Source organism: Phoenix dactylifera, chromosome 14, assembly GCF_051530095.1.
Source record: "Phoenix dactylifera cultivar Ajwa chromosome 14, Ajwa_hap1_PhDact_Kaust_v1.1, whole genome shotgun sequence".
NCBI classification, from domain to species: domain Eukaryota; kingdom Viridiplantae; phylum Streptophyta; class Magnoliopsida; order Arecales; family Arecaceae; genus Phoenix; species Phoenix dactylifera.
Window position 1 is genome coordinate 19077699 of NC_143203.1, and position 12486 is coordinate 19090184.

Below are 12486 nucleotides of genomic sequence, written 5' to 3' on the forward strand. Positions count from 1 at the left end.
TGGGCTAAACATGCCTTACAAGGCTGCTCCAGATCGCATCAACACATGGCATTAAAAATCATAAGAACAAGTACACCATCACTTGGACATCAACGAGGATCCAACATGTAAACTTTCAGGATGCGTGTCATCCTGTTTACACACTTTAAAAACCAATTCTTCAATCTACATTCAGATTGTATATACTATAAATGCTGAGGTTGTTGCTCTCCTAACCTTTTTTATAACAATTTGATCCATGTGCCTGTATATCATTAACCAAAAAGGAAAAATTTGCTTTCAAATACATACATAACTACCAAAAAGTGAAAACTTCTGCAGACATTTTCATATCATTGAAGGATGTCGGTACTCCTAACAGTTAGAGTTATCTGGTCACTTGCAGTCATGCAAATCAAAATAATTGGTGTAATCATAATAGGTACTCACAGTTTCTCATGGTAACTTAAAACATGCTCCAACAGTCATTTTCATTTGTTAAAACAACTGATACTGCTGCAAGTGACCATCCCATGAAAGCCTCGGTAGAAAGTCAATTGGAAGCAGAGAATGCATAATAATGCTCATCTCCTACTTCTAATTTGTTGGGTTGCCCTGTCTTGTAGGCATTGTAGATTGAGCTACTGATATTGCCAACACAAAGTATGCCATGCTTTTTAATCTTCGTGGACTATAGCAGCTCAGTCTCCTCTTGATCACCTTCAGCATCCTCAGCTTCATTTTCTTCTTCCTCTTCAGGTGCATCTGGATCCATTCCCTGCACAAGCACATAGGCGTTTGTATGAATAAGCTGTCGTCCATGATATACTGACCATTTGCAACATTCGGTGCTCTACATGAATGCTGGGTCCAAGAATAAACATTGCAATACAAAGGTTAAATGCATTCTGGATAGAAAAGCTTCTTGGCACAATGCAGCCAATCTGGATGAAAAACAAACCTTCATCTGCTTCTCTAAACGATCCAACCCTTTCTTTGCAGCTTCATTCTGAGGGTTTATCCTGCAACGCAGAAGACATGTAATAAATTTACCTTCCTCTTGGATAATAAGCTGTCAACAAAATCTTGAGAGCATTAACCATGCATGGCATTATGTTGATACTCAGCAACTTATGATTGGCCAAGGATAAAGTAAGCTATCAATTATGTGATGGGACTATACAAGAGCATTTGGTCTGCGATTAGAATGCGAAGAAAAGTGTGGCAATAATTTTCAAAATTGGAAACAGCTAATTTTAGGCTTTCTGATTTTATGGTAGAAATTGATCAATGGAATTACGGTGTCCTTTTTTCCCCTCTAGAAGGTAATTTGGAACATTTTTAGTTTTTTGATTCATAACATTTTTAGTTAAAGGGATATGTACCCTTCAAGTAGTGCTTATTTACCCCTAAAAATTACATAAACAGTCATGAACCGGCACGCACGCACGCACGCACGCACAAATGTATGTATATATATATATATATATATATATATATATATATATATATATATATATGGACTAGATTACACACCAAATGTAAAATTTTTAGCTTTAATGACTCAAAATGAACGATCGAACATCTAAATTGGAGATCCAGACAATTAATCATGATACACACCACTAAAAATGCCTAGCAACCAAAATCATAAGTTCTAGTGGTGTCCAGTCTGTGTCAAGTGGGTGCAAAAATTGATGGGTTGACATGATGTTATATTTTGCTATTATCCAAGCATCAGAACCTATTGATTTCTAAAAGTTTGATACCTGCATATATGCTCTTCCAAATGGAATACATATCCTTGCGGTTCAACAACATAAAATAAGGTTTAACATTAACATTTTATCTTGCCATCTTATCCCTTCAAGGATTTTTAACATATACTCTTCACAAATGCTTAAATACTTAATTCTCACATGAAAAGGTGAAAAACACATAAAAGTCATATCAGCACAAAAAGTAAAAAAAAAAAAAAAAACTGCCATAAATTTGAAAAGTTTATATATGTTAGAGTACAAAATAGTCAATGGACAAGCTCACTTTTAACCGAACTAACATTAGAATGATAGATCATTGGAGCGGCATATTTGCAATTTACCTTTTAAGGGTAAATATAAAAACTTCGCTCTTGCATGGCAAATTGGTCAGAAGATCTAACAATTAAAGGACACCTTGTGAGAGCTGTTCTTCCAACATGATTGTTAAGGAAAAGGTCCAAGAAACAGTACCTCAATGCAGCTTGGTAATGTGAAAGAGCATCCGAGAGCATATTTGATGCGGCAAATACTTGAGCCAACTTGATGTGGAGAGAGTCATCTGCCCAATCTTTAAGATATCTCTCCAGTAGTGATACAGCATCTTTATTCCGTCCCTCAACAACATGTAATTCTGCCAATGCTAGAGCAGCTCCAAGAAAACCAGGTTCCAAACGGAGTGCAGATTCATAGAATTTTCTTGCCTGAACAAAAATGACAACTTAGTGAAAACAGAAAATAAGTCCAGCATGCAGATTGAACATTTGCAACATTGGTTGGAAACTTGGAATAAACTAATGAAAAGAGAGGATAGAGAGAGGAAAAACAATGGCATCAATGAAAAGTTCATGCAACATGTGTACACACGATGGGGCACGGAGCCAGCCTCAAACCAACAGAAAGAAGCCCTTTTCTTTATATCTGGAACTCTTGCATAAACAACTTTATATTCAACAACTTTTTAAGTGAGTTCTTTCATGTAGTCTCATACAGAAAAGTATCTTTATAGGATTTGATGATTTTACTTTTATTATATTTTCAGTAAGTTCGCATCTCCAGCAACTCCAGCTAAATGATTTCTTGTACACTACTTTTTCCCTGAGTAAAATTATTTAGTCTTTTTAAAAGTAAACTGAGAGGAATCATAACGCATTATTTGGGATTTGGTAGTCAACTGAAGATTCATTTGCATAATCTGAATACAGCAATTGAAAGAATGAATCAAAAAAATGCCCTATCAATGGTACATCTACCAAAATAGATGAATATAATATTAATCAATCATAGGAAACATAGATGAGATACTAAAATCACAAAATAAATATTTTTTCTAGGCAACAAGTGTATCTAATCTTGGCATATGAAAATTCTGCTCGTCAATTAGAAGCTGACCTTCTCTCTCCCACCAGAACTACTGGCATGTACATCTCCAACTAACTTGAGAGCTTTTGCAGACTGAGGCATAACCTTCATTGCCTCGCGGGCAGTAAATAATGCCTCTTTGGACTTTGAAAGTGCTAGGTAAGAACGAACTAGACCTGCAACAAGCATTAAAAGACAATTACGAACAATTGATCATAAAAAAGATATAAAGTGAAGATCATATGACCACTAAAATAACACCTTGGCATGAGCGAAGATCAGGCCTTAATTCTTGAGCTGCCCTGAAGGCTGTCGCAGCTACATCTGGCCGGTTTAATGATAGATACAGGTTTCCCTGAGAAAGTTTGACAAGTCTGAGCAAACCATAAATGCAAAATAATATAAAAAGATAATCGCATATTAAAGGACTCCAATTCTTCCAAAACTACTATCAGAATCAACCACATGGAGGTATGAACAGAATCATGAATCATGCCATTACCTTCATAATGTAGCCCGATATGTTTCTATCATCAATTCTAAGGCTCTGCTTCAGAACAAATATTAAGCTAATAAGGGATTGGATCAAATAGAAAATAGCTGGACAGTTGTAATAAGACAAGCCCATACCTTCTCAGCATATGATAAAGCTCGCCGCTCATCTTTCCTTTCCCATAATGCTGATAAAGCGACAAAAACTTCCGCTCTTGCAGGGTCAATGTTGAGAAGATCATGTACCAACTTGTTTAGCTTGGCTTGGTCAGATTTTGCTTTTAGAAGCATCGCATACTCATCCATGTATGTCACAACATAAGGGTCAACTGAACGAACCTGTGAAACTAAAAAAAGTCATGTTAATGTGTATGCATGTGCGTGTATGTCTGAAAAGAAAAAGATTTCACTTTTTCCTATATGTCTATGTTAGCTTTTGGCATACCTTCTCAAAATTCACGATTGCTTCGTCATTTCTTCCAATAACGGCTTCAACCTTAATATATATAACCAAGTCCATACATAAAATAGTAGGAAATATTTCAATTAACAAAATTCATTAAAAAGGATAATTAATGTAAACTTCCCCCAAGGTAATGCAAACAGTTCGAACAATATAAAATCTTTAATATTTTTAAATGAACATCCATTGAAATCCATAAGCTTAATATTCGGAAATAAACATAAACTAAATGTAGTAGATAAGACGATTGTCCGTCGCTTCGGGGTCTGGAACTGGCTTTCGAGTAAACAAGGATTGTGCTCTAATGTTCTCGGCCATAGGGATAAAATAAGAACTTATTGAGATGTACTTATTTGCATGATTAACATTAATGGATGAAGGGAAGTATTAAAGACATAATCCATTCTGGTGGTCGCGCATCAGACTGGAGAGAGATAGGATTTTGGGATGCATTTGGGATCCCGGATCTCTCAAAACCAGGTTGTCCAGATTCATGCCAACACCTGAGATGGCCTAGCATCCTGGGACATGAATTTTTTTTAGTTTATATTTTTCCTACTCATTCTTGTTAATGGTCGGTTCGCGCTGGCTCATTACCATACCAGCCTGGCCCCAAGCAGGTATTTAAACCCTTAAATGGAGGCAATTAGGTGGCATAGAAAAGGACATAACAAGCTTAGTCCAAATAGGATATGTATAACACAAAGTGCAAGTGTGTTATGCATGTGTTCTAGTAAAATGTTTTGTTTGAACAATAAAAGGCACCATGGGTTCAAGAATTTGAACAAAAATGAAGTGCACAAGGCATGATATTTATTGTAAATTTCTCTAAAGAGGGAAAAGAAACAATTATGAAAGGTAAAACGAGGTACAAGCTAATTATACCCTTGAAGAGTGTTTGGGTACTCAATAATATTTGTTGATTATGATAATGCCTAGACCCTAGAGGGTATTTAGTAAAGAGGGACAAGCATCATGATAGTCACATAAAGGGTATTCTTGGAATTGTTTAACGTTATCAAGATCTTCAAGAGAGTAAATGGGAAATTTTTTGTTCAAGCAGAATTTCTTTCCCCTTCATCTTTGGAGAGTTTGGAACATGCTTTATCCAGGATCTTAAGCATCAAATACTTCATGTAGGTAACCGCTTATTTCGAGAGGTCACAAGTATACTCATTTATTCTACAGTATAGCCATGGGGTATCATCCCAGCATGAATATATTCCTGTGGAAACTTCCTTGTGGGCCTCCCATTTTTCTTGTTTGAACAGATATACAGAAGTACAGCAAAGTTCAAACGGAAGCTCCTAAAATTTTCAGCCGTCTCAGAAAATTTTCAGCAAACATTCAGTAGTATTGAAGCAAAACTGCAGGAATGGATTTTCTGCAGCAGTTTTTAACATCTTTAGCTAACTTACAGTGGCTAGATCTTAAATATTTGGTGATTGGAAGTTGTACCATGGTGTGACTTCCTCTTGACTGATACTTTTTAACTTCACTGGCCATGAATCAAATGATTTAGAAGAATTCAAAAAATATAACACCTATGTCTCCACTAATACTCAAGACCAAAGATTACATGAGTAATCTAAATAAAGCTTCCTGATTATAAGCAACAACTTCTATTGTTCTGCTGGAAAGTGGAGTTGCAATTCCATGTTTGTTGTTGTGACAACTCACGGTTATAAGAACAGTTTCAAATATGTCCCAACTGTTTTGGGTCGGCTTTATGAATTCTTATTTGCCAAGTATTCTTATTTAGGGCTATCTTAGATCTTCCCCTCTTTTCCTTATCACCTTCAACACAAATCAAAAATACCTCTCTTTACTGGACCTTTCTCAGATCTTCATTGTGCATGTCCGCACCATCTCAATCAATTTTCATCACTTTGTCCTTGATTTGTACAACTCTTACATCTCCTTTAGTATATTCATATCTTATTTTATCCTCTATAATTTTACTACACTTCCATCTTAATATTCTTAATTTCTGCTACACTCAACTAATTTTCATGTATTGTCTTCATTACTCAACACTCTAAGCCATACAATATGATCGGCCTTAACATTGTTCTATAATATTTTCCATTAAGTCTCCAAGTTAAATGCCTATTACATAATATTCCAGATGCACCTCTCCGCTTCATCCAACCAGCCTTAATTCTATTATACATATGTTCATCTATCTCACCATTATTTTGTAGAAATAGATCCTAAATAACAAATAGGTTATCATGATATCCCTTGTCCATTAATTTTAATTGGTACAACATCTTTATTTCCATTCCCACTAAATTTTCACATTCCATATACTCTTTGTTCTACATATATCTTCATTCCATGTGTTTTTTAAAATATAAAGAGCTTCTAGAATTAGCAATAGAGAATGGAATGTAAATGCCTTTGAGAGGGTTAAAAGCCAAAAAAAACTCGCATATGCTATCTGTCTCTTTAGAAATTTGATAAACCAAAAATCCTTGAACCATGAAGCAAGGAAAAAAAAACATATGGAGAGACTAGGAGGAAGAACAAGAGTATGGCAAGATGAAAAGGAATCCTTAAGCAGAGTTGTATAACTGGCTGGGAACTTGACATCAACCCACCTAGAGATTTTTCTGAAATTCTTAGCTTGTGCTAGCTGGCACAACAATGCATGGAGTTAAACTCAGCATGCACATACATCCATATGTCTGATGAGAGATAGAAAGGAGAAGATTGAACTAGCCATTTCATTTCTTCAACAAAGAATGCAAGTCAAAATTGAAAACATCAAAATATAATTATTTTGTATCCTACCTTTGCTACCAATTGTATAATGTTTCCTAACACAACATTACTATGGCAAAAAGTCCATCTAGGTGGCATGTCTCAAGATATTTGTCTCCAATCAATGCTACCAAAGGTTAAGTTGACTATTGAATTAGACCTTGTCAAATACTTCGTGCACCACATCCATCCAAGTAATCTTAAGCCTACCTTTCTCCCAGCCCCTTTTGCACATACATGTGTCACTCTCCTCATAGGTGTCTCCTTTGATCCTTGCTGTACATGAACAAACCATCTTAGCCTGTATCTTCAGAATTTTAACATCTATTTATGCTTGTTACAAAAGTCATTGTTTGACCTGATCCTTTCTAATTTTACCATATGGACCCTTAGATGACATCATTTGTGGTGATGGCTTTAGTGCTTGAGCGATTGGAAGGAACATTGCAGTCTAAGATTTGAAGAAGGATCATATGTATGATGATGCACACAAACACATAGATGATACTATTGAAGTTATTGATTGTCAAGGGGTAGGGCATTGATCCGACCTACTAAGAAGAGTGATATCTTGTAAATGGGGAGAAATTAAATTGAGAGAATGTAATGACCTATGATTCGGGCAAAATCCCATTATATAACATGAGACCACAATATATGAAGAATATGCTAGATGCATAAAATGTGTATTCATCTGAATAAAAACACAACCACATTCATACCTCCAATATAATATTTTCTCTTGTTATACAATTTTGCTTTTTAACTAATCAACGAGTTATTTGGATCAACTAACACAAACTATTTGTTTTAAGCCATGATATATGGCATATAATCATTGTCCTTTTATGAAGGTCATTCCAATTATAAATAATGATCATATCTAGGTTTTGTTCCTAATATCTAAAGGGGCACTTTTGTTTCAAGGAGTGAACCAAATGATGCTTGAATTCTCAGATACGAAGAAGGCCACTAAATGCTGCCATTGCCGTGTTCTTACCCAAAAAATGCTGCCATAGATCTATCAATGTCAAAACCAATTGAGTGGGTCCAGCCGTGCAGCCATCTGATAACTAATACGTTTATCTTCCCATAACCGCCTAGTAGGCCTAGAACTTGTCCTAAATTTTAGCCTTCTTTCTAGGTTCAATTACCTCCTTTCATCTAACGCACCATCTTATCCTCTGTCTTCTCCATAATCTTGTATTTGGATTTTGGACACATCTACCTAGTGGTATGCAGATCTCCCGCTAGTGTCTTAAGTTGTACTGGTTCCTATAACCACACAAATTTGAGATCCTGGATACACATCATAAGATTGAAATTTAGCATGAGGAGGCTACAGGCTACCAAACCACTAGGCTAAATCCCAGTTTGTAAGAAGACAGCAATGATTGCATCACAGCACAAAGGGACCTCAAAAATTAAAAGGCTTGGCTTTGCACATTAATAATAATATATTTAATAACAAGATGAACTGAGATACTTTAAATATCAGCAATATAGTACTTCATTTAATATGAGTTTTCTAAATACAAAGTTGATTACATAAGGCATCAGCTATACACATCAAGGCCAGGAATAAAGAATATGCAGACTAAAAAGAACAAATTGTTAGCTTATTTTCTGACCTTTGCAATTTCCAACATGATGTGCACATTATTAGGAAAGCGTTGCAATAGTTCAGAAAAAAGGTCAAGGCCACCTACAAAACCAAAACTAAGAGTATGTCATAACATGTAAGAATCCTGAAATACAGCAAAGAACTGAAAAAACACTATGCTGTCAAAATGGCTTCCAGAAGAAAATTTAAGAAAAGAAATTGAAATTATCAACCTTCAATTGCTAGGGACTGCAAAAGCTTTAATCGTCGTATATAACACACATTTTTAACATGCTTTATAAAAATCAATAGGTTATTAAACAATAAAAAAGGAACATACATAAACTTTTAACCAACCAAGGTCATTTAATATAAGTATATATATATATATATATATATATATATATATATATATATATATATATATATATATATATATATATATATATATATATATATATATATATATATATATATGCTAGCTAATGATAATGTAGTTGCAGATGCTTCGTATCATACTAGTACTTATATGTTATTGTAGCATTTTTCCCCTGAAGGAGAGAAGAATTCATTAATTGTAGATGAGAACAAGTACGTACTAGTTCCTACCATAAATCGTCCCCTTTTAATCATCTTCAATGATACAAGAAAGCTCTACAGGGAATTCAGACAATAAAAAGAAGAGTGACAACCAGATCATCCTCCATGGCAGATGAAAGCATTGTTTCTGCAAGTGGATTGCAACTTCGTTTCCCTTCCTCCAAATGTTTCTAGTATCTTCTGAAAATGCCAAGCACTTCCATAATTTCTTTTAGAGATGCTAACATCCCAAGCATGTTCCCAATGTTTATTAGTCCAATTACCTTGGCATGTTACATAAGTGAAATACAGAAGTGATTAGTGTGTCAGTACACACCATTAGTTGCCTTGGGCATGTGTGATGCATACAAGAAAAGGCAAATAATGGATATGGTCCCCCATTTGATCACCTTTAGTTTAATATGTTCATTTAACTTGATAAGTACATTTCCACCTTTGGCTTATGTATTTCTCTTCTTTTTTCCTCCCTTGATGAGGAAGACCAAAACCACAAGCGGTGTATTATTAAAGATAGAAGACAGAGACCAAGTCAGTTTACAGCCGAGTTTAACATATAATAGTGGGAGATTGGAGAAGCAGGCACTGGATAGAGTCCAGATCTTCTGTGGCCACGATCATGAGGCTTTGCCTGTGCTGGTGTGGTGATCAGCACACACAAAGCGGGGGTGATGGGCGAGACATGGTGGCCTGCATAGTGCCTTGCATGATCTTGTCTACACCATTTAGCCCCCACATTGCAGGCCAATCATCAACCAGGCACAAGAGAAAGACACATGATCGTGATCATAGAGGAACTATACTAAACGGCTAATGGCCATGTGCCTGCTGCTGATGACTCTTCTGGATTTTGTTGAAAAAAATAAAATTACAAACACCCACACAATCTACACAATGCCATGTGCAGCCTTTCTACATTGTTCCTCACATGATCTTGTCTACATCGTTTAGCCCCCAAATTGGCCAATCATCAACCAGGCATGAGGGAAAGCCACATGGTCATGGTCATAGAGGAACAATACCAATCAGGCTGATGGCCATTTGACTGCTGCTCATGACTCTTCTGGATTTTACTATAAAAATAAAAATACAAAAAACACTGGCATAAGCTGCACAATGCCGTGTGCGGCCTTTCTAATAATACAGAAAATACTGTATAGAGTTTTCTAAGTGTACATCTTTCTGATAACTTCACTTTTCTGACCTTTTGTGCTATCCCATTCTATTGCCGCATTTTCCTTTTTCACTATGCTTTCTTTCTCACTTGCCCTAGTGCACCAAAATAGTTTATATTACAAGCCTATGCTTTGCTGGTTCACAACGTGAATTTCTTCACATGCTTCAGTTTTCTTATTTTTAACCTGTTTTTCTATCTTCTTTAACCCTCTTACTAGGTTTCTTGATTTATCATTTTTTAACAATTTTCTTGTACCTTTCCTTTTTTTTGTTTCCAGCTTATTTCCATTTTCTTTTAGTTTCCTGACCTCAGTTTTCTCATCATTTTCCATCTTTTGTATATCACATGAGACTCCTGTTGATTATCTTTCCAACTTTATATCAAAAATTAAAATCCTAGGTATTCTCATGAATAACACCAAAATTAAACTGTGGTTGTAATCAAATCCCAAAGTCAAGCAAAGAACATGAATTATATAACTGAAATGGAAAAGAAAAAACTTAGTTTTGCAATATTACGTCATTGTAAACCCATTCCACATCCAAAAATTTATCATTGTAAACCCATTCCACATCCAAAAATTTATCATTGTAAACCCATTCCACATCCAAAAATTTATCTTCCATAATAACGATTATAGTGTACCTTTATAATCATTTGAAGCAATGCAACATTGAGCCTCAACATACAGCTGCAAAGACATATTAAGTGAGAACAAAGGAACAAGTACTCCAAGCAATATGAGGTGTAAATGCTAGTTGGAGATGAAGGCACAAGAAATTGGACACACTAAAGTGCCTAGAGACTTGGCTAGTGTTTGTGCTAATTCTTGATAATAACACTAAGTCCTAATAGGGATAAACTAGGACTGCATTTGGTATAAAAGAAAGCACCTTCCTACTGAAAAAAGAAAAAGGAAGTGGGAGTGCATAATATACACAGTGTATATTAAGTATTCCAAATTTACTCAGGATCTAAGTATATATAAGCATGAAATATAAAGTATGGATTTCAAAATTTGAAAATGTAGTCTAATTACAATTAAACTAACACTGATTCAATAGTATGTAGTAGCAATAAAAGATGTGAGACTGAAGAAGGGTGCAAGAGTATGAAAAAAAGATTCTAGAAAGTGAGAATAAAGTTATCACATGCTGCACCAATGCCAGTCATAACCTGGTACAATGTGGTACCATTTCGCATTGAACCCAATATGTGCTAGTTCATGCCAAACAATGCGCACCAGTACAGACCAACGCAGACTAGCATAGAGCACACAATATAGGGGCCTGTACCACTGTATCATGCTTGCATCTTGCTGATATGGTCTGTGCCAAACAGCATAGACCAGTAAGATATATACCTTAAACCATGCTAGATGGTAATTTTAAAATAGAGTAAGCATCTAAAGCAGTACAAAATTTTAGCTACTAGGTGTTTTGACAAAGTTTCTTGGTCTACAGATTTAGGCGTATTATGGCATTAATATTTGATGTGCAGGGTCACCCATTACATGAAATAAAAGTTGTCCCTGATTTCGATGACAGAAAACAACTTAGGCTACCAAAATCTAGATGACTTAATGACCATTTTCACAAACTGATTCACCTCCAAACACCTTTATTAAATCCATGCGCCTCACCTAATAAATCAGCTTACACAGTTTCCAATTTGTTGCTGCAATGACAGGCACAAAAAGGAATCATTTCTTGCTATTGCCACCGTAGACATTAATCACCCACTTAAACTCTCTAACTTCAATCAAGTTGTGTTTGGACTTGTTCCTTGCTAGGCACTGCTTGGAACTTCTATGCGGGCTCAAGCTAGGTCTGGACTTCCCTTCGCCAATCTAGGGCTAAGGGCAGCCCAACTCAAGCCAGTTCACTAATGACTCTCCCCATAGTAAATCTTCCAATTTTCATCTCTAAATCTCTAGTAAGGGTCATAATATGGCGATTTTTCATGTTCTCCACAATAAAAGCACAAGGAGAAACAGTTGAAGAGGCTGAATGTTTTATTCATGCTTGAAAGGTAAAAACTTAACGCTGTCACCATTGAAAAAATATGTTCACTTATGCTCTTAAGATACACCGACCCAATCTTCTCTACAACAAAATAATTGTAAAGGGCAACCTACGATATAGTCTTCACAATAAAAAGAGGGGTGGTTCTGCTAGTATAGCAGTTGCATTGCTACCCTTAGCATTTGCTAGGAAACAGGCTAAGGGCTTGCCTAGGGCCCGTCTTAAATGAGAGGTCCCGCTAAATGACTCATTTAGGACATGGGTAA

The 12486-nt window shown here is 35.7% G+C and overlaps 1 protein-coding gene across 12 annotated transcripts in view; it reads right to left on the minus strand.

The window, feature by feature from the left end:
* The window catches only part of APC7 (tetratricopeptide repeat (TPR)-containing protein), a 38293-nt gene continuing 25807 nt past the window's right edge, over nucleotides 1-12486 (minus strand). For 7 of the 12 annotated variants that reach the window (XM_088710584.2, XM_088710582.2, XM_088710581.2 and 4 more), the window contains 10 exons: nucleotides 10842-10887; nucleotides 8451-8524; nucleotides 4036-4086; nucleotides 3729-3929; nucleotides 3601-3645; nucleotides 3360-3453; nucleotides 3129-3274; nucleotides 2211-2440; nucleotides 941-1001; nucleotides 163-757 (listed from right to left, as the gene is read on the minus strand). In XM_088710584.2, coding sequence (XP_088566710.2) covers nucleotides 671-757; nucleotides 941-1001; nucleotides 2211-2440; nucleotides 3129-3274; nucleotides 3360-3453; nucleotides 3601-3645; nucleotides 3729-3929; nucleotides 4036-4086; nucleotides 8451-8524; nucleotides 10842-10887 — 1035 coding nt within the window. In that variant the 3' untranslated portion in view covers nucleotides 163-670. Of the gene's footprint in view, nucleotides 758-940; nucleotides 1002-2080; nucleotides 2136-2210; nucleotides 2441-3128; nucleotides 3275-3359; nucleotides 3454-3600; nucleotides 3646-3728; nucleotides 3930-4035; nucleotides 4087-8450; nucleotides 8525-10841; nucleotides 10888-12486 lie in introns of those variants that run through there. The other 5 variants (XR_015973077.2, XR_015973075.2, XR_015973074.2 and 2 more) reach the window with 3 other exon arrangements.